At 39.5% G+C, this 25,996-nt stretch overlaps 1 protein-coding gene and 1 long non-coding RNA gene across 2 annotated transcripts in view; one reads left to right on the top strand and one right to left on the bottom strand.

Moving 5' to 3' along the window:
* FOXP1 (forkhead box P1) overlaps window positions 1-25,996 on the bottom strand; it is a gene marked incomplete at its 5' end in the record, with an annotated part of 536,826 nt that overhangs the window by 15,311 nt on the left and 495,519 nt on the right. Inside the window, 4 exon segments of the mRNA NM_001266321.1 lie at window positions 2,203-2,304; window positions 2,900-2,979; window positions 3,085-3,286; window positions 13,217-13,300. Coding sequence (NP_001253250.1) covers window positions 2,203-2,304; window positions 2,900-2,979; window positions 3,085-3,286; window positions 13,217-13,300 — 468 coding nt within the window.
* On the top strand, window positions 8,272-25,823 carry LOC144339267 (uncharacterized). Its single transcript, XR_013414104.1, has 3 exons — window positions 8,272-8,390; window positions 9,563-9,666; window positions 25,707-25,823. It is a non-coding gene; the product is annotated as an uncharacterized LOC144339267 (long non-coding RNA).

Raw genomic sequence — 25,996 nt, forward strand, 5'->3', positions numbered from 1 at the left:
AAGAAGTCAACACTGCTACTAATCCTAATCACTGCCTCATGCTTTAAAATAAGTATCAAAATGTACAGAACTGAAAGGTCTTAAAGCTACTCTTGACAAAATAATTTCTGTAGATCAGGTTGAGCAATATAACCGTGTGAGTAAAGACACAAAGCCAAAACTTCAGTTCTGTTTTCCAAAACTGCACATCTAAGCAGAAAGCGACGAGAAGTCAAGAGTTTTCAAAAAAAAAGATGTGTAAGCTCTTTTCAGCCATAACTTTAACTGGGCATTTCATCTTTTGTCTAAGATCATGGTACAAACAAGGACACGTAGAGAAAATTATACGTATTTGTGAGTCATTAAGTACTTCATCTAAGGTTGTTTATATTAATGACACTTTTTCCCGCAGTTTGCAAAATGAAAAAGTTCAATCTGAAGATCTAAGCTTAAATATTATATTCACAACTGGTAATTATTTTTAAATTTCATCATTTCTATTTATAAAAGGCAATCTGAAGAAAATGTCTGCCTCATGCTTCAACTTCCTAAATTTTTAAAAGCATTCATGGCTAAAGATCCTTTTATATTTTATCTCCCAAGGCAGGCTGAAGCAAAGAGGGGAAGATTCTGAACATAGGTTCTCTTCGGTGCCCATGTGTCTTAATGGAAATGAAAGGATAATTTGGGCCATAATAGATATTCACAGCTCTGTAAAGTTGATGAATTAATTCTATGGTTTATATTCGTTTTCTTTTAAAATGCTAATTTATCAGGAACTTAACAGAGGAAATGTATTTTTCTGTTTTTTGCTTTGGTTTTTCTCCAGTTTAAAATTAAGGAATTAGCAAGGAAGGCATTTATTTCAAGCGAAGGAAGTTTTCCTTGCATCCTATAACACACCCCTATCATATTTAGATTAATGGCATATCCTCAAATGTTTGTTATCACATATCTCTAAATGTTTTGGATTTCAAGGATTACAAGAATTCCAGGTAGTAAAAAAGGCAAAAATACAAATGACAGAGTGTACCTGTCCCCTTCTATAAGCAAGAGTATAAGTCACCAAGAAACCGAAAATGGGAAAGCCCAAACATGTGTGAGGGCTCAATCTAATATAAGGGAATAAATACCAGTGGAATCTTTGAACTAGCTGCTGACCTGGGAATGTGGTAAGCCATATATGACTCCAAGCGCTGCTGGGAGCATCCAATAAAGAGCTACGGAATTTGACTTGTTTTTATAGCAAATAGCATTATAATGAAGTTCTAAATCTACTTTTCTTCCTTAGTGTATCTATGAGGGACAATCTCCCTTTTTTTTTTTTTTTTTTTGAGACAGGGTCTTGCTCTGTTGCCCAGGCTGGAGTGCAGTGGCATGAACAGGGCTCACTGCAGCCTCAACTTCCTTGCTTCAAGCAATCCTCCCACGTCTGCCTCTGGAGTAGCTGTGACCACAGGTGCATGCCACCATGCCTGGCTAATTTATTTAATTTTTTTTTTTAGAGACAGGGTCTTGCTATGTTGCCCAGGCTGGTCTCAAACTCCTGGGCTCAAGTGAGCCTCTTGCCTCAGCCTCCCAAAGTGCTGGGATTATAGGCATGAGCCACTGTGCCTGGCTATTGCAGTTTTAAAAAACCTTATAGAAAAGGTTTCAGCATGCTTGCATACTAAATGGTTTTAAATCTCTTAAAAACAAAAACCCCTTAATAATACATTGTGTTCTCCATTAATAACTCCTACAAACAGTGCTAGTACTTGTGCACAGCTTTCTCTACTAATTGGGTTAATGAGCTCTTTATCCAACCATTGAGGGCTGTGTCAAGTTTGGTCATTTCTCTGGGTTCCATCTCTGGAGATACATCTCTGCAAATATTGGCTGTGGTTGAATACCTAACGGCATGAGGTTTGTGCAAGTAATATGGCAACCTCCACTTCTGGGTGACGGTGTTATCTCCTTTTCTCTACATATTCCAACCAGAGGGAGATCATTTTATTGGCTGGCCCCTCCACACTGTGATGCCGGTATAAGGAGAGTCTTCCATCAGAGCAGTTCAACCACAATGACACTATTTTCCCAATCAAATACACCTAGAGATTGGACACTTTAAGAGTATTAAAACAATATAAATGTAGCTTCCTTATAGCACAACCGCATTTTATCAACAACAAACTGTTCTATGAACGTCAAGATCCAAGAATAAAGAGGCCTGAGAAAGCTTACCTTCCACGTGGCCGCGTTGCGCCGGAAGTAAGCAAACATTCGTGTGAACCAGTTATAGATTTCATTTAGTGTTAGCTGCTTTTCTGGAGATTCGAGAATGGCCTGTGAAGCAAAATGTAACAGAAGATAATTTATGACCAAATCAGCAGAGCCGTCGCTACAGTTTGTTGAAAATATAAAATCACTCTGATTCAGAGCTCAATCCTGAGGAAGGTTTCACAAAATGATCTAAGATTAATGGTTGTATTTAACAGTTCAATAGCAAAATTCAAAATGGAATTATCTAATTGTTTTGAGTTTTTATTTCTGTTTCCGTACAGAAATATTAATTTATTAGTCATTCATAAAGCAGAATCAAAGAGAAATGCAAAACATTTCACTAGCTGATTAAAGCTCAGTAATTATTTAGAGCTCAGATTAATTCTAGGGATCAGAGATTACTGTAGCTTGTGATAATTGACTTGCCATCTTTAAACAGGCTCATTTTCACTGTTGTGTGAAATGAATTTCCTAATAATCACATCGTATTGTAATACTTAATCAAAAGCAATTATGTTATATATTGCAGTTTTAAAAAACCTTATAGAAAAGGTTTCAGCATGCTTGCATACTAAACGGTTTTAAATCTACTTCATCTATATATCCATATGCACATATACCTTCTGATAGAATTTCATATACTGTGTTATTTACTTACCTGCCTAATTAAAGATGCATATGTAAATGGTGGTCTAACTTCTGCGTTCTTATAAAATTCTTGGTTCTGCGCAATATCTGCTGAATAAGAATCATTGTCCTATTAATTATCGCTTTTTAAAAAGGGGCTGGTCTACAAGAATTGCAGATGACAACTCTACATGAGGCACAACGTGGAGTAGCTACCTGACGAAATGGGCACGTTGTATTTGTCTGAGTACCGCCTGCGGATGGGTCCCACCGTGTGCATGCTGGTGGTGGTGATGACGGAGGGGCCTTGGGTGACGGGAGTCAGGGGGGCGGTTGGGGTCGTTGGAGTATGAGGTAAGCTCTGTGGAGAAGCCTCTGACGCGGACTTGGAGAGAGTGACACTTGATACCAGATTCAACTGTGAGAAAAAAAAAAACAACGTCTTAGGAGACCTTCAGAAAACCAGAGAAACCCAGGCACCACATCCAGCGGGAGTAACACAGAGGATGCGTGGGCAGCGCTCTTCCTCTAAGTAGATATGTTTGTCATGAACCGAAACACAAGGTAAGTCCTGCGTGAATTCACTTAGGATGCAGTGCAAGATATCTCTGGCAGCGGTCTCTTTTCCAAAGGCTGTTACACGGGTGTTTACAGGCTCAAAAGGGGGTTACCTACCTGGGTGAGTTTGAGACAGTCTGAGTCAAGACATTTCTTTCATGGTGATGTCTCACCTACGGGCTTTAATGGCCTGTCAGGCCTCGTCAACCTCAAAGAGGGACAGAGGTTCTTAGCAATGCCAGTGAAGCTGAGTATTTTAGGTGACACCAGTTGGGATACGCTGGTGTAGCTCTGAAGTGTCTAGCAGAACTTTCTGCAATATGTTAGCACAACCCAAGAGCTGTTTTTACTTGCTTTTTATTAAAATGAAACTTTAATAAATTTAAATGGAATGAGCCCCACGTGGCTCGTAGCTACCATACTGCACAGTCCAGGAAGAGCCTACTGAGCTCCATTGTGCAGCTTCGTGGATGACGAGAGCTCCTGCAAATATGTGTGGCCTATTACTCATATTAAACAAATGGACCTGACCCCCACAAGCTGTCATTTGTTTCTTATCAATCAGTTGGCAGAAAATAAACCTTAAAAGCATTATGAGTAATCTTCATTAAATCTATCAAATACAGGCTTGGGATCTGTTAATATTTTTTTTTATTGTGACATTCTTTTATAGAATATGGGAGATCTGGAACTGAGGTTTTTGATTTTTTTTCCTTCAAGTTTTGAATGTTCTATAAAATGGGAAATAATCTGCTTCAAGTTAGGAAATGAATATTATTTGAAGTAGAAGAGAAGAAAATAGGCTGGGCACGGTGGCTCACACCTGTAATCCCAGCACCTTGGGAGGCTGAGGCGGGAGGATGTCTTGAGTCCAGGAGTTTGAAACCAGCCTGGACAACATGGTGAAACTCTGTCTCTATTAAAACACACACACACAAATTAACCACGTGTGGTGGCACATGCCTGTAGTCCCAGATACCTAGGAGGCTGAGGTGGGAGGATAGCTTGAGCCCGGGAGGCATAGGTTGCAGTGAGCTGAGATCACACCACTGCATTCCAGCCTGGGTGACAGAGTAAGACTCTATCTCCAAAAAAGAAAAAAGAAAAAAAAAAGTAATGAGCACTGTTTCAATTTATCTTTCTTACCTTCACCTTAAAGTACTGTTCTTACAAATACTAAAAGGGATAACCCTTTCCCAAAATTTGTTGGAACAGAAATATTATTTTATGTCTGGCAATGCGGAAGAATTTGGTTGTTTTCAGCGTATGTATAACTGTTTATATGCTATCTCAGATACACAGACCCAGCCTAAAATCCAAGAAACTTCAGCAAAGTAGGCTTACTTGGTAACATTTTCTCAAACCAGATTTCAAATCACTTACCATAGTAAGTCTGTTTCATCAAGTCTGATTCACCATGCTACAGTCAGTCTTAAGTACAAGGCAGTATTTGTGGAAGGTATTAAAAATGAGATTCCTCTGAGATCGTAATCAAAGAACTTATTAAAAGAGAGTTCCAATATGTTGGGAAGACTCGACCTTTACTCATACTCAGTTAAAAAAAAAAAAAAAGAGGGGCCATGAGAATCTTCTCTAATATGTTTAAGGAGAGTTTCATAAAAAAGCAATGAATCTGAAGAAAAGAAAGATCAAATATCATGAAGAAATACTAATGGAAAAATGTAAACATGGCGCTGGAAACGGAATGTTGTGAGCTTTGAGTTGTGCTTTCCTTTTTATTTTCAGCATAGAATGTTGACTCGGTGAGCAACAGACAATGCCCGTGAAGATCAAGCTATGGAGATGGCACTGCCCTTACAAATGCCCCAGCAAGCTGAGCAGATGCCATGAGTGGCTTTTTCTCTATAGTGCTGGAAACCGGGCTTTCTGACACACATTTGCAAACTAAGTGTGAACAGTTCACAGTAGCAGCCGCAGGATGGGGCAGAGCTGAGAAGCCAAGGGGGGAAGAGTTGGGGCTGACCTCTTCTTCACCTCCGGCCTTAATCACTGACCAAGTACAGGAACAGTACGTATAAGCATCAGCCCAAGCAAAGGGTCAAGGAAATTAGTGCATGAAAGGCGAACACTCATAAATATACAGCTTTTATAATTCAGATGCTGCTAAGCCTAAGAATCTCAGAGCACTTTGGAAAGTCATGGGTAACATTTGTAAAAATCATGTTTTAAACCACCTGCCATTGTGTGGTCTTCTTTAATTCTCATACCACCACTAATATCTGAGATGTTATTACTCATACTTCACAGATAAGCAAACTGAGGCTTGGAAAGATTAAATAATTTGCCCATATTCCCAACCCAGACCCGAAGTCAAACCACACACTTGTACGATTCTAGATCCTTTGTATAATCATCTTATGCCTAGTTAATGGGAAAAATGAACACTAACCAGTTTCATTTTTCTGTATGCTCATTTTTGGAAAAGATTCCGTGCAGAGCATTTTATCCCTGCTTATGCATGACATTCAACACATGTAACTGAGCAAATATAAGGCAGTTAGTCCTACAATGACAACAACAGGAATAAAACAGTTAACTGCTGCCCTTGAAGGGCTTACCATCGAACACATATGTCAAAGGGCAAAGGTACACAGTAACCACAAAGCAGTTCTGAGGACTGACTATACTTCTTGGCTTCTCTTTTCAGTTTAAGAACTTTTCCCTAAACACTGTGGCCTTCTTAAAGATGCAATGAAAATTACAAACACAAATGTCCTGCATGCATGCTCCCTTCCAGTTTTGGGAGGAAGATCACCAAGTTAACTGAGTTCCAGTTTCATTGTCAGAAATCAAAACTCATTCAGTGAGTGCAAGCCCATCTTTTTGGGTGTTCACAGCTAAGAAGAATAGACAAATCCCACAGTAAAATGTCATCAAATGCCAAAAGGATGTGAGTCTTGTAGCTTCCACCAAGATCTCACCAGTAGGACTCTCTCTACCAAAAAAAAGTCAACAGCGAAAAATAAAATCCCTCCAAGTTAGCACAATCCACAAAGGAAGAGATGAAGGTAGAATTTTCCGGAGGCTTTTGAACATTAGCAAGTGGGAATAAACATTGAGCCAGAAGAGAGCAGAGAGGGGGCTTACCAGGCTTGACAAATGACACCGTGATTCACACCCACTGCTGGGCTGTCTCTAATAAGCCACAGAGGAAGCAGCCAATCTCAGCTAATTACCAGATAAAAATGTATTGTAAGGACTCTAATTAGGAGACGCGGATGGAGGTGATCTAATGATTAAATGCTGCATTCGACTGACCCCACCATCAATGTGCAGTGGTGCAAGATGTCACTGGAATATTTTGTAGAAACAGTAATTTTATTTCGAGGAGGGGAGGCAGTAATATTTGTAATGATGGCTATGAGGTAAACTAATTAAAAGACAGTTCCTAGAGGAAGAGGGTGGCTGAGAGCAGCTGTGGCCATTCCAAAACCAAGTGCCAAGTCTCAATAGAGGAGCTGCAGTCAAGTGGAAAATTTCTGCCTGACCTCTGCCCTTGCTATTAATTTGCAGGAAAACTAATGACACATATACATATTCCCACAAAATTGTTCTAATTGCTAATTTGCCAAAGGAGCCCAGATTCCAAATTAAACATGACTGTAGACTGTGAGGGAAGGAAGAAAAAGCTGTACGCTCCAAACACAGGGTGCTTTGCCACACAAAATCACTTGAAGACTGAACCAACAAGTTAATGAAATGTCAACCTTGTCAACTGGTATAGAAGTTTCTTAACTTTTAAACTTCTGTTTGATGATCACATGCTTGTCTTGAGGAGAAACCATCTTCGAAAGGAAAGGTTGAGATAGAGAGAATGGAGAAGAAAGATTCAAAACAGGCTCTGTGTTCAAACCAAACCTGCTCTTTTAATTAAGGCCTCTTTGAAAAAAGTGTGCCCCCCCAAAAAAATTCATTACAGACTTAGAACAGAAGAGCAAATGGGGAATGGTGTGGGATTTTGCTGTAATCTTAAATATTCATCTTAATTGTAAACTATTAAATCTTAATGTAATCATCAATTAGAAATGAAAGCATATGTGCTTTGTGTTTCTGATTGCAGTTAAGGTTTTAAAAGATAATTTTTTCTGGGGCATGGAGCAGGAAGGGAATGGACTGGGAGGGTTTCTTTTCCTGATGGAAAGCCTATTTTTCTTATTGTGTTCATTTTCTATTTAAAAGAAGTTGCTATGTTTAGAAGAGTCAGTAACTCTGATATGTTCTACATGGCAAGTTTCCATCATGTGATGATTTCAGCAAAGATAATCTCTTTGAAACTCTGGCCAAAAGTTAAATTCTTATGTCATTTAAAATTGCTGTAGGGTTTTATTTTTTAAATTTATTTGTACTCTCAGGCATCAGCTTTTCTTTTAGCCATCGAAACTATTCAAACTTGGTCGGCTACCCACTATTCTGCTTAGTCCTTTTTTTTTTTTTTTTTTTTTAAATTAATCTTTAGTTTTTAACAGTAATCTCCCCTCCTGTTTAAAGATGATGAGTCACTCACATTAACAAAATAAACCGCTGATGTAAACCCCTGACAGAAACAGACTTGTAAGTATTCCCATAAGAACTCATTTTTATTTTTGTTTGTGCTCTTGCCTCACATGAAAACAGATTCTGAGAACAAAAGACAAACCTGAAACCCAAACACCAAGGGACACAACTGCGTAGTAGGGACTTTCAGGCTCACAGAACTTGTTTTTCTGCTCTTGGTTTTACTGGCCTGAGCCAGCTCAAGTCCTGCTTTAACTGCATGGCGGTGTCATTTCTGGGCATGAATCACTGAGTTCAGAGACGGCCTTTCTGAGGCTGGAGGGACGTTACCAGGCCGTGTGGAGGGCAGGACAGTGGGTGGCAGCTGAAGGCCTTTGTTACAAGCCTTTGCTTTCCTTTCCTTTACCATCTCAGCCTGGCCCTGTTTTAGAGACGCGTGCTCATCGAAGGTAATGACTTAGAAGGTGGTGGTATTGGCAGGGATACTAAAAGCAAAAACAAAAACATTCTAGTTGAAAGGTGGGGGGGACACTTAATGAAAAACAGTATATAAAACAGCTTTTGTGTGTTGTGCCTAAGAATCCCTTTTTATGACTGTTTAATATTATTTCTCCAACTCTAAAGCAAGGACTCAGGCAGCCCAAATGATCCTTGAAGAGTTAAAAGACCCTTTTTTTTTTTTTTGGGGGGGGGGGCACTCTGTTTTTATAGCAGCTAAAAACTCTTTCAAAACAGTCCTAATGGCTATGGTTAGGGGAAAAGAAAATCTGTAAAAATGAAAATCTAATACTGTATTTCATTCCAAATATCCAAGTTCCTGTAAGTGCTTTATAAGATTTTCGTCAAGAAGGATATACCACCTACACTATAATTACGTGCCCACCAAATCTAAAAGAATGTGGTTTCTCCAGAAGCAGAAGTTGTTCTCTGATGTGCAGGAATACCCTAAAGCAAAGCGTACCTCTCATGTACTCAGTATTATAAAATACGATTTACAGTGTTTTCCTGACATAATGACAGAGAGTGAAAAGTCTTTTTAAGAAATCCGTAGCAATTTAATAAAGTCATCATACCACAGACATGTTTCTTTTTGTTGTTTTTGTTTTGTCCTCTTAGTTTTTCACTCCCTCCCCCAAATGAAGTATCCTGGCGAATTCTCCACAGAGTAAGCATAGAGAAATTAACCTCCAAGCAATACATCTGGGTGTTTACTTTGAGAATGTTTACTGAGTTTGGAACAAAAGAATATCAATCATTTTCATTAGGGCAGTTTACTGTTGTTTTTTGCTTCTCTTTCCATAGAAAAGAATAGAATCTTTTAAAACTTAAATAACAAGAAATGTGGCCATTCTAAATATAAGAGCTGCTTTTCTGCTCTACCTGATAGCTAGAACTTAGGGCTGCTCTGGTCAACTTACACATACTACATATGTCCATGCAGTGTTCAGTCTTAATAAAATTAAAACTTTGAAAAGCTTGTCGTAACTGATGTTGGTTATTCCTTTCCTTCCTCTACACTGATCCTCACCAATCAGAGGGACCGATTTGTACACCCACTCTTAACCTAAGGAAAAGGTTCACGAGGCTGACCTCTTACCATTTCTTCCTGCTCATCTTTTAGGTTTCAGCTTAGACATCATTTCTACCAGAAGTCTCCCCCGACTTTACCATTCTGGGTCAGCTGTTCTACTTACAGGTAGTGCAATTCACGGAAAGTGAGACTGTGTGAGTATGTATATAGTTATTTGTTATTTCTTTTACCAGGCTCCAAACACCTCCATGGCAGGGATGGGCCTCGCTCATGCGACTGACTACTCTGTTCAGTATGTCACATACTCAAGACCTATTTGCTGATGGAATAGTTTGATTTCAAATGTAGGAATTCCCTTTCCATAACCAACTTGCACCTTAAGTCTTTGGTTTTGTTGTGAAAGGAAGGTTTTACTTAGGTTTAAAGAGACATGACAGCAAGCAAGAAGAAAGGCTGTCGAAGGAGTCTGAGGGATGGGAAGCCCCTGAGCTCCTGTCCCAGTTCACCCATAAGCTTTCTTCCTCAGATCCATGTCTAAAAACTTGGGCACTTTCCCGAGATGAGCGTATCCTCTAACTATTCAAATCTGATGAGTCCCACAATAGGATCCAGAAAATGCGTCTATGAGCGGATGTAAAAACAATCTAAGAACATTTTAGCAGTTTCTTTGATGCAAAGAAATGAGGACTGGTTGGATGATTGGATACAGCAAATGACACTTAACACCCAAATGGCATTTAGTGAAAAGCAACATTTACAGCAAAGCATTCTATCACTTAGTGACTAAGAATTTTAAAATAAACACGAGGTTTCTTTTACACAGAAATGGAAAAAAGAAAAAGCTTCATGAACTTACTGGCAAGGTTGTAACATCAAAGTCCCCATCTATGGTTAGATTTGAATCCTGGTGACTGCTTGTTTCAAATCAAAGATTCTAGAAGGATACTCATTCAAACAAACATCATGCATTCTATTATTTAGGGTGGAATAAATTAATTACAGACTGCAGAGAATATTTTGCACGTGAGAATTAGTCACCAGCTAGCTCTGGGCCCTTAAAGTTGAAAGCATCAAGGGTTTGCTGTATGTGTGCGCCCTTTTTTTTTCTCCTTTTGGCAAAGAAGTGAAAATTTATGCAAAACATTACACGTCTACCTTTTATAATTAATTTCCCAATGCCTCACCTATACATATTTTAATAATTCCTGATTTATAAGATGGTATCTGTAATAAAATTTTCTATTTTCCAATAAATGAAAAGAAGGCAGGTTCACTCCGACAACAGAGTGTCACACAATATCTGCTTGTCAGGCACCAATTTTTACTTCTTACATGTAAGTTAAAGGATAAGGAATTTATAATGCTGCCTGTGAAGGGAACCACTTTTCATACACAAATGTGATCTTTTTTTTTTCAAAGGGTAATACAACAGTACATTTACATAAACTAATCCAAACAATCTATGTATTTGACAATGGCAAACCTCACACAGACGGCCTATTGTTGGTTTACATCTTGGAGTTCTTTATATTGGCTTGTAGCGCTGCTCTAGCTGTCAAAGGTTTGACTTGGACTCTAAATAAATGGTTATAGAAGTGCTGTGCAGCGATATTGGACTTCTTTGCAAAAGAAAACCTGCTGTGTATGAATTCAAAAGCTATTAATTTTTCAGTCAAAAATATTCGTGCCTATTTCTTTTAATAAAGAAATACTGTGCTGAGCTACTAAGAGATAATGTTGACTAGTGGTAGAGAATTTTCAATAGAGCAGTTAAAAATAAATTTAGTAGGAGGTCCCCTTCAAAGTTATAATTTTCTAGAATGTAAAACATTTTTTTTAATACTAATCAAGACAAACCTTCCATCCCTGTTCACTTCCCCCCCATGCTCTTCCCCACCATGCTCTTCCCTGTTTACCGGCTGCTTAACACTGGTCCTACATGAAGAATCCAGTGGTCCTTTTGTGGCCCACGGGGGCTTCCATACATGGTGCTCTCTGCCAACACCCAGCCCAGTCACTCGCCAAGCGCCCTACGGGGTTTTGTAGTTCCTTTAATTGTAACCTTCCTCTTCCCAAGGAGCCCCAAGATCCACGCCTACAGTGCCGGATCCAACCATTATCCTATCACTGTTTTTGATCCGTGGAAGAAGATAGAGATAATCTCATTCTTGTTGCTAGGTGCAAAGACTCGAACCCTTCAATCTGGGAAAACCATTTCATTAAAGCCATCTTAAGACTTTCAGAAAGTTCCAAGGCAGTGAATGCCCTGTGCAGTCAGCTACACTTCTTCGAGATAACTTCAGCCAAGTCGTCTCAGAGGCTCACCAATTTGCTTAGCTGGGGTCAAGATCTTTCCAATATCCTCCTTAGAAGGAGGGGCTGTTAGAAACAGCACAGTTGACTACTGATGCCACAACACTGAATGAGTTGGTTCTTTTTTTCCTTTCTTTTTGGTAGCCTACACATCCAGTCCTACAGCCATTTACTGTAAAATACACGGAAACTAAGGACTCCTTCCTAGTAAAAATGGATGCACGAAGTGTTTAATGATTTTATGTCCTATATCTCAGTAATGTGTTCTGTTTCAGACATTAATTTTGCCTGCCAACTGCATCTTGGCAGGCTACCATATTTGCTGGGTTAATAGTCTGACTCCGTTTTATTTCTATCACCATAAATCATACATATATGGGTGTATGTTTGCTTTATTTATAGAAAAAAATCAGTCAAAACAGATAAACCAATACTTTGCCATTACGCTGCATCATTGCATATTGATTAAAATTGCTGGTACTAACTATAGATTGTCAACGCTCAATTAATTTTCACACAGTGACTCCAAGCAAAATCAAATAAAGGCAGTGTACCTTTAAATTTTACAAATCTTAAAATCAAGAAGCAAAGCACTGTCTCCATTTTGAATAATCAGTTAAAGCTACCAGGAGAATTTTAGAAATGTAAGAGAAATACGACCATTAAAGAGATCGATTTATTACAAGGAAGGAGGTCCAAGACAAAATTTTAGGTTCAAACACGATCCTTCTGCTTCGATATTAACAGCCTGTGCTGGGATGACACCCTTCAAGGTCCAGTAAAAGGGAACAAGGCAAGAAAGAGGAGATTCTTACAAATTAAATGTAATTTCAGTGTACTGTGTTTGGTCTCCTAACTGTGAAGGAATAATTTTCATTTCAAACTCCTTAGTAACCACTAGAGCCTCTCCATAATTTAGTCTCTGACTATTCCAACAGTAGGTCTCCTATGTCTTTCCTCTATGTTAGAGTGAGACTGGACTAGTCCCTGCTCTTTTTCCTAAACACCACTGTCTCTCAGCTTACCTGAGCTGAAATACCCTTTCCTTTGCTGTCATGGTTTAGCTGTCTTCTCTGTGTTCCTACCATTCAGAAAGATTTTCTTTTTCCAAGGAGCTCTCATAATGTATTTCAGTACCTTGCCTGGGCACCAATCATTCTGCCCTTAAAGAAGAGCTGGGTGCTTGGGTCTTATGGGCAAGGACCATGTCTGAATCATCCTGTATCTCCCCAAATGCCTAGCATACGACCTTCATCATAAAGGGTAACCAGAAGCAGTCACATGAATCTAAGGCCTTCAAAACTCAAAGCTCTACCAAAGTAGGCTGGTCCCTCCTTCCTATGTTTGGGGTCGGGAAGTAGAAAAGGAATACTGCACGTTTTTTTTTTTTTTTTTTTTTTTTTTTCCCCCTTGGTGGGGATCAGTACTTACGGGCTGAGGGGCGGCTTTGGGTTCTGTAGACTTCACATGCAGGTGGGTCATCATGGCTTGCAGGCGCTCTTTGTCTTTCGCAAGCTGGTGGGAAGAAAATGCTTTGTTATTTCTCTGAATAAAGATGCATGACTCTTTTAACACCAAAAATGATACATATTACAAATTACGCTATGGCACCATAGCACGTGATAAAATCATTTTCATTGCTTGTTTCTGAAAGCTACATGACCACTGCCAAACTCTAAGTAACCGGAGGTGCTGGTGTGCGATTTCTCAACACTAGATGCATTAGACTTTAACTGGGAAGTTCTAGACCTGCTGGCACCACGCAGTCCCATGGAACACAGACAGCTAAAAGACAAATGTGAATCATGCCTATTAACCAACCTTATTCCTGAGAAAAGCCAAGGGAAAATGAGCTAGGTAGCTAAAACCCATAAATTCATCTGTTGTGGTTGTGGAAAAACTCCTAGACAGATGGATACATTTATGCAAAATTAGCTTCATCTTTCTTAACAGGTAGGCATAGATTAAGACAGTGCTGGCAAGTGATATTAGCAGGCCAGGAGCAGGCTCCAAGGGATGACAGGTTCCCATTTTCAAATGAGCATAGAATAAGCTTGCTCATTCATTTACTCAAGATTTGAGTACCTGCTATGTGCTAGTCTCATCTTAATAATTTAAGTGTCCTTATTCCATAAAAAACGATCTTCTGAAGTCACACAAGTTTCTAATTGGATATACACAGTAGGCACTGAAATACGGCTTATTGGAAGCTACATCCTTTATGCTTTGCTTGGACTGCTTTAACTCGATATTTTCAATAGTTCAAGACATTTGGGCATAGGGGACACATAACGATTACTTCTGTAAAAGAAGTGGGAAATATATCCCCTAAAGATAAAGGGATAGTTAAGAGAACAGCTGTGGCATTTAGGGAAAATGGAGAAGAGATTAGTATGAGAGAGAGAGAGAGAGGAGAAGGAGAGAATACAGTTTAATTTCAATACTTTGGGAGATCATTTGTCCAAAATAATGCCTTAGAATTAAGGAGGGACTCATTAGTTCTGTCACATAATTAACCTTAAATCCTTTAAAAATCAACAGTTTTTTAAAGTCTAAAATTATTCCCAAATAAAAAAACAAATACATCTTATCTATTTAAATACAGTTATTTTCTAAGGAAGAAGGGGGACGGGGGTTGGGGATTGTGGAAAGACAGGGAAAAGGGAAAGAGCACAAAAGGGAGAAAGGAAAAAGCTTTCAGCTTATCCCTACTGGATGACTCAGTCTCAAGCCATATCACATTTGATTTTTTTTTTTTCTTTTTATTCCCTTGTGGTTCAGGGAGGAATAAATTAAGAGAGAAAGAAAGAAAGAAAAAAAAAAAAGGCCGTACAGTGTTAGCATTTATCTTTCAACAAACAGGAAATGAAAATGATACCATATTAGGAGCCACTTGATGTTATTCCTCCTCTGTTCTTTAGTAAGTTATTGAACAGCCAAACTAAAAGATTCTCTGAACACATAATGCTAAAGGAATTTAGTTTTCCAAAGAGGCTTAGAACAATTAAAATGTTGGGAATGCTATTTTTCTGCCATTATTATTAATTTTTTTAATGTAAGTATCCTAAGCTTTTTGATGTCAAATATTCAGACTTTTTAAGAAATGTTTTCTTTTAAAGTTATCAAAGGGCAGAAATCAACTGTATTTTTCTTAAAAACAAGAAGTAGTCTGTCATGCTGAACAATACAAATTAAAGGGTAGGAGGTGATATTTACTGAAGTCTGCTGAATATTAACTGTGACTTAATTTGGGGGTAAACAGTGTTGATGTAGCAATTATAAAGACTAAGCGTGGTACAAGGAAAATCCAAATCCCGAGCATTTAAAGGAAACATCTCCTCCATATTTCTGTCCAAAGGTCTACCAAGCTGATCTTTTACTGGTCAGCCAAAGGTAGCAACACTACATTGCAAACACATACCTAGAATTTGTATACACGGCCACTTTCATAAACCCTGGAGGTAACTGCCATCGGAAACATTTTCATATTTTTCCATGAGCACACTGCTTAGAATTCATCACCAATTCTGAGAGTTATCCAGGAACCTCAATTGTACCACCCTAGTTCTGCTTTTTTAAAAGATGGACAAGGTTACATAAAAAGGCAAAAATCTAACTTTTTGGTTTTGTTCGGTTAGTGCAAACTAATGTGTAGTATCATATTCTTGAATGAGTTTAAGATTTTAAATCAATTATAGCTCTAACACAAACTGTTTTAACAATTACAGAAACCCGCCAAATTCAGTTTTTCTTTTTTTTTAGGCAAAAAGGCTAAACATTCACACCTATTGAAACCACATCCTGTCTACAATGTCTGTCTTGCATTTGTAATACTAACTGCTCCTTCCAAAAGCTTTTACATTCTTTATTAGTTTTTATGCCATCATCCCACGGGCTCACCATCCCCATCAATTTTCACGGCATCCTTTCATTATTAAAATATGAGGATACAAACATTTAACATTAGCAAGTATATTCCAGCATTTCCTCTTAAACCATGAATTCCATGAAAAGCAAAGAAAAGGAGGTTGAGACATTCAATCCAAAGGCCCATTAAAATTTGGTTGACAAATTAAAAAGAAAATTTGTGTTGAAATATCAGAAGAGAATTACTCTCTAAAAAACTTCCCCAGTGGGTACGGAATGAGTATCTAGCATAAAGGGAACGACAATGGCCTAAACATTAGAGGGAGCTGTTTGTGCAGGGGTCATTTTAATCTATTGCGTTTGTTCAGCCGTTCGGTAGAACTACAACAGGGTGAAAACGGTTAAGGATGTGGACAAAACAATCACGCTGTGCTGTGTTCAAATCCTGGCTCAGTGACTCAACACATTATGTAATCTTTTTAATTACCTAGTTTCTCCTTCTAAATATGGAATGATCATCTCTGAACTCTGAAGGGGTGTTCTGAAGATCAGAAGAGTTCTTGCACATAACAAGCTTAGCAAAATGACGAGTGCTTCATGAATGCTCAACGATTTCCTAATTTTTTTAAAAAAGAAAAGTGAAATCCATCCAGTGTATCTAGACTTGTCCTGGCTATGTTTGAAATCTCGATCTGCTTAACAGGGGTTCAATGGAGTTTGCAGCTGGGCTAACTGGGAAGAGAAATAATTTTGATCGTTTAAAGAATGGAACAGAAAGCGAAGGAAAGATGAAACCCACTTCTTATCAATTTGTCTCAGGTTCTTACTGTAGCTTTCCCTCATCTTGGGCAAATATTTTTCTACCCTTTGGCTGAAATAGGTCATCTGCTCTTCTATTAGCCATGGCCTCAAATTAGGTTTGAGATAGTCTGGGCTGTGAAAGATCAGAATTTGTGTATTGCACCCGAGCCACTGATAACTGCCAAAGGCTAGGAGTTCCATTCAACATCCTGAAAGATACAAACTAAGATTAAACTCATTATTTTAACAGAGAAAAGGGAACATGGTTTGGGGTTCATTTAACATCACCATTTTCTATGTTGTCAGGAGGACTAATCATTTTAAGGCCAATTTGGCAGTTCTTACTCGTGAGAAACAAAACTCTGCTGAAATAAATGAAGGGCTTTGTATGTGTAAAAATGCTAGACTTCTTGAGGACAGATGAGAAGAAAGGGCCAAGACACTCCTTTGATTTAACAGAGGTAAGCCTACTGTGGCTATTTTAAGTCCCTTAGTCCTATTCTGTTTTGTAACTGGGGAAACTGAGGTTTTCAAGGTAAACATATCTGAGGTCAGAGAACTGGGAAAGGGCAGAAATAAGACTAGGGTCCCAGTTATATGATGCTTAGTCTGAGTTTCCCACACTAGTGTGATTCTAAGAATCACCTGGGACAATAACTCAAATCATACGTCATCGTCTACCTACCTCCCTGCTCTCATGCTGAACTACTGCTCCCAGAGTTAGACGGGATTTTAAATTATGAAAAGTAAGTGTCTTTTCAAAGAATCTCCATGGAAGGGGGGCACATGGAGTTTTAAGAGGCACCTAAATGAATGGATGAGTTCAGATTATCCCACACAATGATGATCTCCAAGTTAACCGACTGGGGTCTCCACCTAAACATGCTGGAGCCAACACTCCAACGGTGAGACCTGGAAGTAGGTATTTTTAAATAAGGACCCCAAGTGTCCAAGTATAATGAAGTTAAATGGGAGACACTACTCTCTGCCATGGATTGAGAAGGCCTTCAACAGTGGCTGTATACGTTTCCTCAGGAGTTTTGTATACAATGATGATCCAAAGAGATTAACCCGATTTGGGCAGAGCATATCCAGTAACACTGGATCTCTAAAGGTCTCTAAAGTACATAGGATGAAAAGAAGAAAAACAAGGGGGAGAAAAAGCAGTGACAAGAAGGAGCAGAACTCAAATTACTCTACCAAACTGAGCATTTACCAGTTATTTCTGACCCACCTTGTCCAACTATGGCTTCAGAACTTAGTACCAGTGAAAAACTTTTAAATGATTTCTTTCACACCAACTACAACATTCAGGTGGTGGGCAATATATGGCTCATTTCACCCCAATCGAAGAATTTCCCTACTTTTATTGTACTCTGTCACCATCTTAACATTCCTTACATGTGATTATTAAAGACTCTCTTGACATTTAAAGCAGACGCACACTAATACTCAGTCATAGTCTAGGAATTCTAATGCTCCCAGAGTAAGGCAGGATTTTAAATTATGAAAAATAAGTGTCGTGGTTTTCACAGAAGGACATGGAAGTGAGAAACCCAGAGACTCTCTCTCTTCTTTTTCTCGGCTCCGGTTACAAAGCAGTCGCAATACGGAACTACCATGCTGTTAGGACCTCTCTTTCCCCGATATGCTCAGGGCTTGTGCAGGGAGTATCAGGAGGCTCTGTGAGGCCGCTGGTATAGGAACTGTCCTGAGTATTGCCTCGAATAGGGTTAGACAGGGCCAAAGGGGGATACATTACAGATAATAAATTTGCTAAAGTCTAGGAGGCTGGTGTGATTACAAATAGCACCACTAATGGTACAGTAATCACATGTAAAGTTCGTACAGTAATTGATTTGTGTTAGGATTAATGTCTCCCTCTGCTACTGAAACTTGTGCACTTTTCTCCCTGCTGACATTTTCTTAGAGCTTACAATTCCTGGTGTAGATGATTTGGGAGATGTTGGAGTGATCCCAGCATCACCAGACTCCAGCCTTGCTTTGCTACCATGGATTGCCCACAACAGAGCTCCACGAGGCAGAGGGGCAGGGCCCCCAAAGCCAGGTTTTAAAACCAGTTCCTTCATAGAGGCCAACTGGGCCACAATGATCCTCTCGGTGGAAGCATAAGGCAGGATCCTACGATAAAAGGAGCACAGGCTACAAAGACTGGGTTAACCTCCTAGGCTCTGCCCTTATTCGCCATTGGCTTTAAACAAGTTAATCGGACCTCCTAAACCTCAGTTTCCCTATCTGGAGGGATCCCTGAAAACTATTTCTTTGACTCTTAAGAAGCCAGCGATAGTTAAAATAACCATGGATTTAGTAATACCTTCTCAAAGAACAAAAAGAAACACTACATTAAACACACTCATTAAATGTAAGACATACATTAATTTCCAAATGTTGTATTTTTTCTTTTAAAAAGTGACTCCTGGCTGGACACCCTGGCCTGTAATCCCAGCCCTTTGGGAGGCCGAGGCAGGTGGATCCCTTGAGCTCAGGAGTTTGAGATCATCCTGGCCAACATGATGAAACCTGTCTCTACTAAAAATACAAAAACAAGCAGGGCATGGTGGCACATGCCTGCTGTCCCAGCTACTTGGGAGGCCAAGTCAGGAGAATTGCTTGAACCCAGGAGGTGGAGGTTGCAGTGAGCTGAGATCCTGCCACTATACTCCAGCCTGGGAGACACAGCAAGACTCCGTCTCAAAAAAAAAAAAAAAAAAAAAAAGTGACTTTTAGAATCAAGGAAATAGGGTGGTGTCTACCCACAGAGGGACTGTGGGGACTCCAAGAAATTGGGGACAGAAGGCACCTCCGACAGTGCCCTGGCACACAGCAGGAGCTCAATAGCTGGCCAGTCAAATGGTTTCCAAACCAGATGAAATAATTACAAGCAGAAGAGGGGGCATTCCATAGTTCTCTCCCACTGCTAGTGGAGTAGGGTGACCAACTCCTCCCAGCTTGCCCAGGACTTTTCCAGTTTTGAAACTGAAAATCCCAACTCTCAGGAATCCCTTCAGTCCAAGAAAGTAAACTGGGACAGTTGGTTACCCTGTTTTGTGTTAAACAGACAGATGAATTTTAAGAGCAATATATTCTTCCACTATCCTTTCTTCCTTATCCTACAACCTAGGCAACATCTTTCATGGCTCCCTTGGCCTGGAATGTCCTTGCCAACAACCCTTTCCCCACTGTCACCTTCCCCAATCCCTCACCCCTTGCTTTTAGAAACTCTGCCTGGCAGGGAAGTTAAAGGCATCCTGGTTTTACCCTACTAGGTTGTGTATTACAGGAAGAGGCCACGCCACCTTACTTATCTGCATCCGGTGCTCTCTATATAATAGGTGCTTGATAAGTAGTGACTGAATGGAAGAATAAAAGGCACACACACCTCCACCCCATCTCCTGCCAGGCAGATCAATCTTGGTTTGGTTGATTCCTTTTTCCCTTGCCTGCTTTCAATATTCATTTTAAAGGGCCTAGAGGCTGAGGGGTTGTAGGAAGCCTGTCCTGAACCTGCTCCCATGACACACGATGAAAACATCAGGACATCTTCATCCATCAGAGAAAACATATAGCAATTCAGCAATGTCACATGATCATAGAACAAATTAAAACCACTGTATGTGGTCAGAAATATGTATTTGTACCACCACTGTCTCAGCTTCCTAAGTGAAGTCAATTCTGTCAGATTTTTTTTTTCTGTCTCTGAAATCGGATGGTTTCCCCATTCCCCCAAACGGAATTACAATCCAGCCACCACTGCAACTTTCTGTGACACCTCATCTTTAGCTTAGAGGCTAGAAGAGTTCACATGAATGTCCCACCTAAGAGGACCCAAGTAATCTGGATTCATATGAATCTACATCCCTAGGCCCATGGCCGGTGGACAGTGGGTGCCCAATATTGCAGAAGCTTCAAGTGTTTCCTTATAATCCTGGCCATGGCATTTCTCAGTAGGGAGTTCTTATCCTTAAAAACTTTGTACTTCTGTGTCTCTGTCCCTCTGTCGTGATGGGGGTAGAGGGAAGACTGCACATTTCACAACCTATGTAAGACTATGTATACTGATTATGAGAATTTTCTCCACTCCATTTCTAACTCATCTCCTTGTCTGTACATCATTCCAGAAGAATCCGTCAAAAAGGAACAGATGAAATCTTACTGCATTCCCTGACTTCAAAAAGGCATGTATGTCATTGAAAAAAATGATTTTTATTGGTGTCTGTCTCACTGTTAGGTGTCTATGTGTATAGTATAAGGACCTCACACACTTCTCCGGGTTTACAGTTTTAGACCCCAGGTAATAGCTGGGGTCCTTTGGTAAAATGTTTAAAAATTATAACTGTCTTTGGAATAATGAAATGCAGTAAGAAATGTTTGAAAAGGCTCAGAAGACCCACTGAGATGTCTTCTTCACTCTTCTCTAAATGAGACCAGTAGAAGGTTGCAACAAGAGAATGGAATTAACTAACCCTACTCTGTTAACAAGCTCTTATACATAAACATTCTTTCTACTGCTAAGAAAACATTCACCATATATTTTTATATCTTTCAACAAAAATTTAACAAATATAGATGTACCTTGCCTTTTGTAATTGATATTTCTATTTAAACTTTGGTTTCGTAAATCAAGTCATATTTTATTTTATGATTTTTTTTTTTTTTTTTTTTTTGGGACGGAGTTTCGCTCTTATTGCCCAGGCTGGAGTGCAATGGCGCGATCTCAGGTCACTGCAACCTCCACCTCCCAGGTCCAAGCAATTCTCCTGCCTCAGACTCCCAAGTAGCTGGGATTACAGGCATGTGCCACTGTGCCCGGTTAATTCTGTATTTTTAATAGAGATGGGGTTTCTCCATGTTGGTCAGGCTGGTCTCGAACTCCCGACCTCAGGTGATCCACCTGCCTCAGCCTTCCAAAGTGCTGGGATTACAGGCGTGAGCCACCGTGCCTGCACGGCATCAAGCCATATTTTAAATACACAGGGACAGGACAGCTCTCACGCACCGTGCTGATTAGATAGTCTAAATCAGTCTCCATAACCCATTGTCTTTATTTCTGCCCAGTTGCCTGAAATCTCACCAGTACAGCCTTGAAGGCCTTTCAGTTTAATTCAAGTGTAGTATTGTACAGATAGCTCTATGGAGGGGAACATCTCTAGCCACTATCCCCTATGGCTCACAGTAGTTATTTTGGAAAAATTGTATCTTTTTTCTTTAGGGAGATTTGTCTGACAGTTCAAAGACACAAGGGCCTTCCATTTCGGGTAAGAGAAAAGGTTTCTGGGGTTTAAATTCAAGGAGGCTGTCTAGGTACATAGCGCTTAAGTGACCTTCACCAGCTTTGGTTACTTCTACAGCTACTGTGCCCTCTGAATTCTCCTGTGGAATCCTTTCATGACGACCCTCTAGGTTAGACATCCTGAACCTCTGTCAATGTATATGGTAAGATTCGATCTGAGCATACGGGGTTTGTTTTTACGATGGGGTACATGTGTGGTCTATCTTGACCACGTGTGAACACTTCAGTACCGTGCTGCAGAGAGAGGTCTTGTGAGTCTGAGTGGCAGGGGTGATTTCTCCTCCTCCTCTAATACAGTGATCACCGCCCTTCGGGAACTGATGAAAACTTAACGGCTCTTTCCTGTAGTGCTAAGTGGTACAAATGTTTTTCAAATTCAAGTTAATCAATGATAATTTTATAACACACTTTGAGAGATACTTGGAGGTTCAAGTTTTTCCCAGACTGATAAATGCTTTAAGAAATATGAAGTAGGCCTTGGGTCAGTCATGTGCAGGTCATCCCCTCTAAAGGAGGTGACGCGCCAGTCTGTGGCTGAGAGAACAAGGGAGGGACGATGCCAACAGAAAACAGAAATAGGCTGTTTGAGGACAAGTACACCTCTTTGAAGTATTCCTGCTGCTGGAGGGACCTGATTGCCCCAATAACTCAGGTTCTATGGGCACCATGACTGGTAGTCAAGTAAGTTAAAAAGTATGTTTCTAGACACTGGTACATTAAGTGGCAAATGGAACAGCACAAGGCTAGCAATGCTGAACTGCAGAGAAAGAGGAAGCCTATCAAGAATAGATTCCTTTGAGTATTTAACTGTACTATGTCCCAAATGCCCCCATATGTGGTAGGTCTGCAACTCAAAGACTCAATCGAATCCTTGATTAAGGCTTCTCTTAACTGTGTCTCAGGGGAAGGGTTCTTTAAATACTAAAAATTGCTAACATTTTCTTATCTATTTCATCTGATCGAATGGTAACTAATGGATATAATCTGCTTTGGCTTGGCCCCTTTCTAGCATTGAAACTCTCTTTTGAATAGATTTCTGGTGTTCTCAAGAACCTGTTAATGTCAACTAGCACTGCCCAATGAATGGACAGTCTCACTAGCAAATTATTTTGTAGTCTATTCTTCCTTCTAGACTGTAAGAACTTGGAGGGCAGCTTTATCTGTTTTAATCACTGTACTTTGCAGTAGCTCCAGCAAGATTCCTGCTATCTGAAAGGTTCGAAGTAATGCTTGCTAAATGGGTAAGTGGATGGATGAATGAATGGGTGGGTGGATGAATGGATGAGTGGATGAAAGAATGAATGAATATCCCTTGTCCAGCTTTCCATGATCTCCAAAACTGGCAGGCACTTGCCTTCTGAAGACGCTAGTAGGGAAAACTGACCCATGTAGGAGACTAGACTGGTTTTATACACCCTGGCTAAGAAGGAAGAGATAAAAGGGGGTGAACAGAGCTTTAGGCAGCCAGAACCTAAGGGGACAAGCTGCTAATACTGTAATACAAATTGTTTTTCTGATCCTCTTGACCAGGGGTGCCTGGCAAACTTCTGTAAGAGCCAGATCATAAATATTTCAGCTTTGCAGGCCATGTAGATTCAGTTTCAATTACTTGACTCTCCCTACTGTAGAGAAAAGCAGCAATAGGTAATAAGTAAATGAATGGGCATGGGTATGGCTGTGTTCTCATATAATTTTATGTATGAACACTGAAATTGGAATTCCTAGACTTTTTACCAGTCATGAAATAATGTTCTTCTTCAGATTTTTCCCTCAACCATTTAAAAATAAAAACATTCCCTAGCTTGTGAGATTTGGCCTGAGGTCTGTGGGTTGCTAACCCCTGCTCTCAACGAGATCTATGTCATCACTCTGATAATTCCTCAAGCTTTGCAGAAACAGAACACGTCAGAATTAGCCTGTTGTCCCTTCCTCCATTACAGCAAACTCCCCAAAAAAACATTATGAGGAACGACCACATTATACTAACTTCTGGCCAGATCATCTTTGATATCTATCACAAGTTGAAAAACCTGCCTTCAGTTTGATTTATAGCTGAAGGATAAAAGGAAATCTAGAAATAAATGCAATCTATAAATAATCAAAGAATCCTTATATGTTTGTACTACTTCTAGGCCCCACCCACCAAAAAACAACATGAAAGCTGCCAGGAGATAAACACTTAATTTATTGATGATGGTCTAAATCTTTTCCTTCTCCTAACCTCTTTTTGTGGAGAGTGAAGAATAATTCATAAAATAAATGCTCACTTCTTGAGTAATTAACAATGGCCGAACACTCTAATCTGTAGTCTAGAACGGCTACCTGACAAACCGTGACAATTCTAGCCAACGATTTATTTTAGCCCATCATTAAGAATTTAATGTTATCAAATAAATAAATGCAGGCGCTTCTATCACTTTATAAATACCACCACCAATACGTACAAATTCAGGTAGAAAGGTAGTTTATTCTTTTTTTTTTTTTTTTTGAGACGGAATCTCGCTCTGTCGCCCAGGCTGGAGTGCAGTGGCACAATCTTGGCTCACTGCAACCTCCGCCTCCCAGGTTCAAGCAATTCTTTTGCCTCAGCCTCCCCAGTAGATGGGATTACAGGTGCCCGCCACCACACCTGGCTAATTTTTCTATTTTTAGTAGAGACAGCGTTTCACCATATTGGCCAGGCTGGTCTTGAAATCCTGACCTTGTGATCCGCCTTCCTTGGCCTCCCGAAGGGCTGTGATTACAGGCCAGATCTTCCAGTTTATTCTTTTGAATCCAGTTTGTCAAGGGCTGTGTCTTAATCATAAAAGAACTGTGGGGGTGGGTTACATCTACTACTGTTTTTTTCTTCTCAATAAACATGTCAATGTAAAAATGTTTCCAAAGACTTATTTTAAAATGTTGAGATTTTATGATGTGCCCTTTTCCTGTGTAAATATCTTACTGTTCTAATAAGTTTATATCCAGAGTTTGAATGGAAAAATATTAACTGGCTAACAAAAATAACTTTTGAGAAAAATCCTACTAAAAAATGTAATTTGTCATATAAGATGATAACTAATTTTAAAAAATCCTTTCTATCCTGAAAAGTCACAACAAAAAGTTTAAGTGTGTTTTGGCTGATTTTTCTCTGCAACTATTTGAAGCTGTAAATGACTTAACTCAGTAAAATTCCAAATGTAATTATCTTCTGTACTTAGCCTAGGGCTCTCCATATATCTCGGCATTGCTGTCTTGCATACAAAATAGGCTTTTCGATGGCTGGTAACAATATAATGTACAACATTGTTTTAATTTCCCCTAGTCGGCTAACCTCTTGCCTACACTGAACCAGCCAGAGGAAGAAGCCACTGTGAGTCATCAAGCACTCAAAAGCATTTTGGAACTTGGCTGCATAAATGGGGTTTGCAGGGTCAGGCAGTTGCAATTGTACATTTTAATAATCTCCATTTCTGACCCAATTTTTACTTTTAGAAACTAATTTTCTATTAATTATACCAAGAATGGAATTATTGTTAAAATATGGTAGTTTATCCAGTTATACCCGGAAGTACAACTCACATTAAAAAAAATTCCCCATCTCTCACACTGTGTTTCCCAGGAAAATCTGCAAACTTCATTTTCCCTAGTCATAAAGCACATTCAACATAGCCATGGTTTCTAAATACTAGATTTTATATCTATAAATAGATATGATATATACATTCTATATTAATATATCTGATTATGTGCATGTGTGTTTAAGATGTGCACGGTGAACTCTCAATTACTCTTAGTGGTGGAGAGAAAAAAGGACAATGCAAAATGAGAGATAAACCCACATATAACTTCCATTGCAACTTGGGAAAACATGGCTTTGTGTGTGCTGCCTTGCCATCTTGGTCTCTCGCTCGCTCTTTCTCTCTTCATTCACATTCATTCTCTCAATCTCTCTCTCCCCAGCTTGTCTTCCTAGCTCCAGTTTAATCATATGAGCGACGTCGAGGACTTACACCGACAACAGATAACCAGAAAATGCAAAGGAGAAGTGAGAAGAGAGGGAAAGTGAGAGAGAGATGGAAACATTCAAAGTGGCTGCTGAGAGTTGGCTGCATACACACAGGTGCCCAGAATTTGGAAACCTCTGAGCAGCAGTTCCAAGGAGTGAACTGAGGCTGAACCTGCCCAAAGAGGTAAAAAATAAAATAAAATAAAATAAAATAAAAAAATAAAATAAAATAAAATAAAGGACA

The sequence above is a fragment of the Macaca mulatta genome, chromosome 2 (assembly GCF_049350105.2).
Source record: "Macaca mulatta isolate MMU2019108-1 chromosome 2, T2T-MMU8v2.0, whole genome shotgun sequence".
NCBI lineage: Eukaryota > Metazoa > Chordata > Mammalia > Primates > Cercopithecidae > Macaca > Macaca mulatta.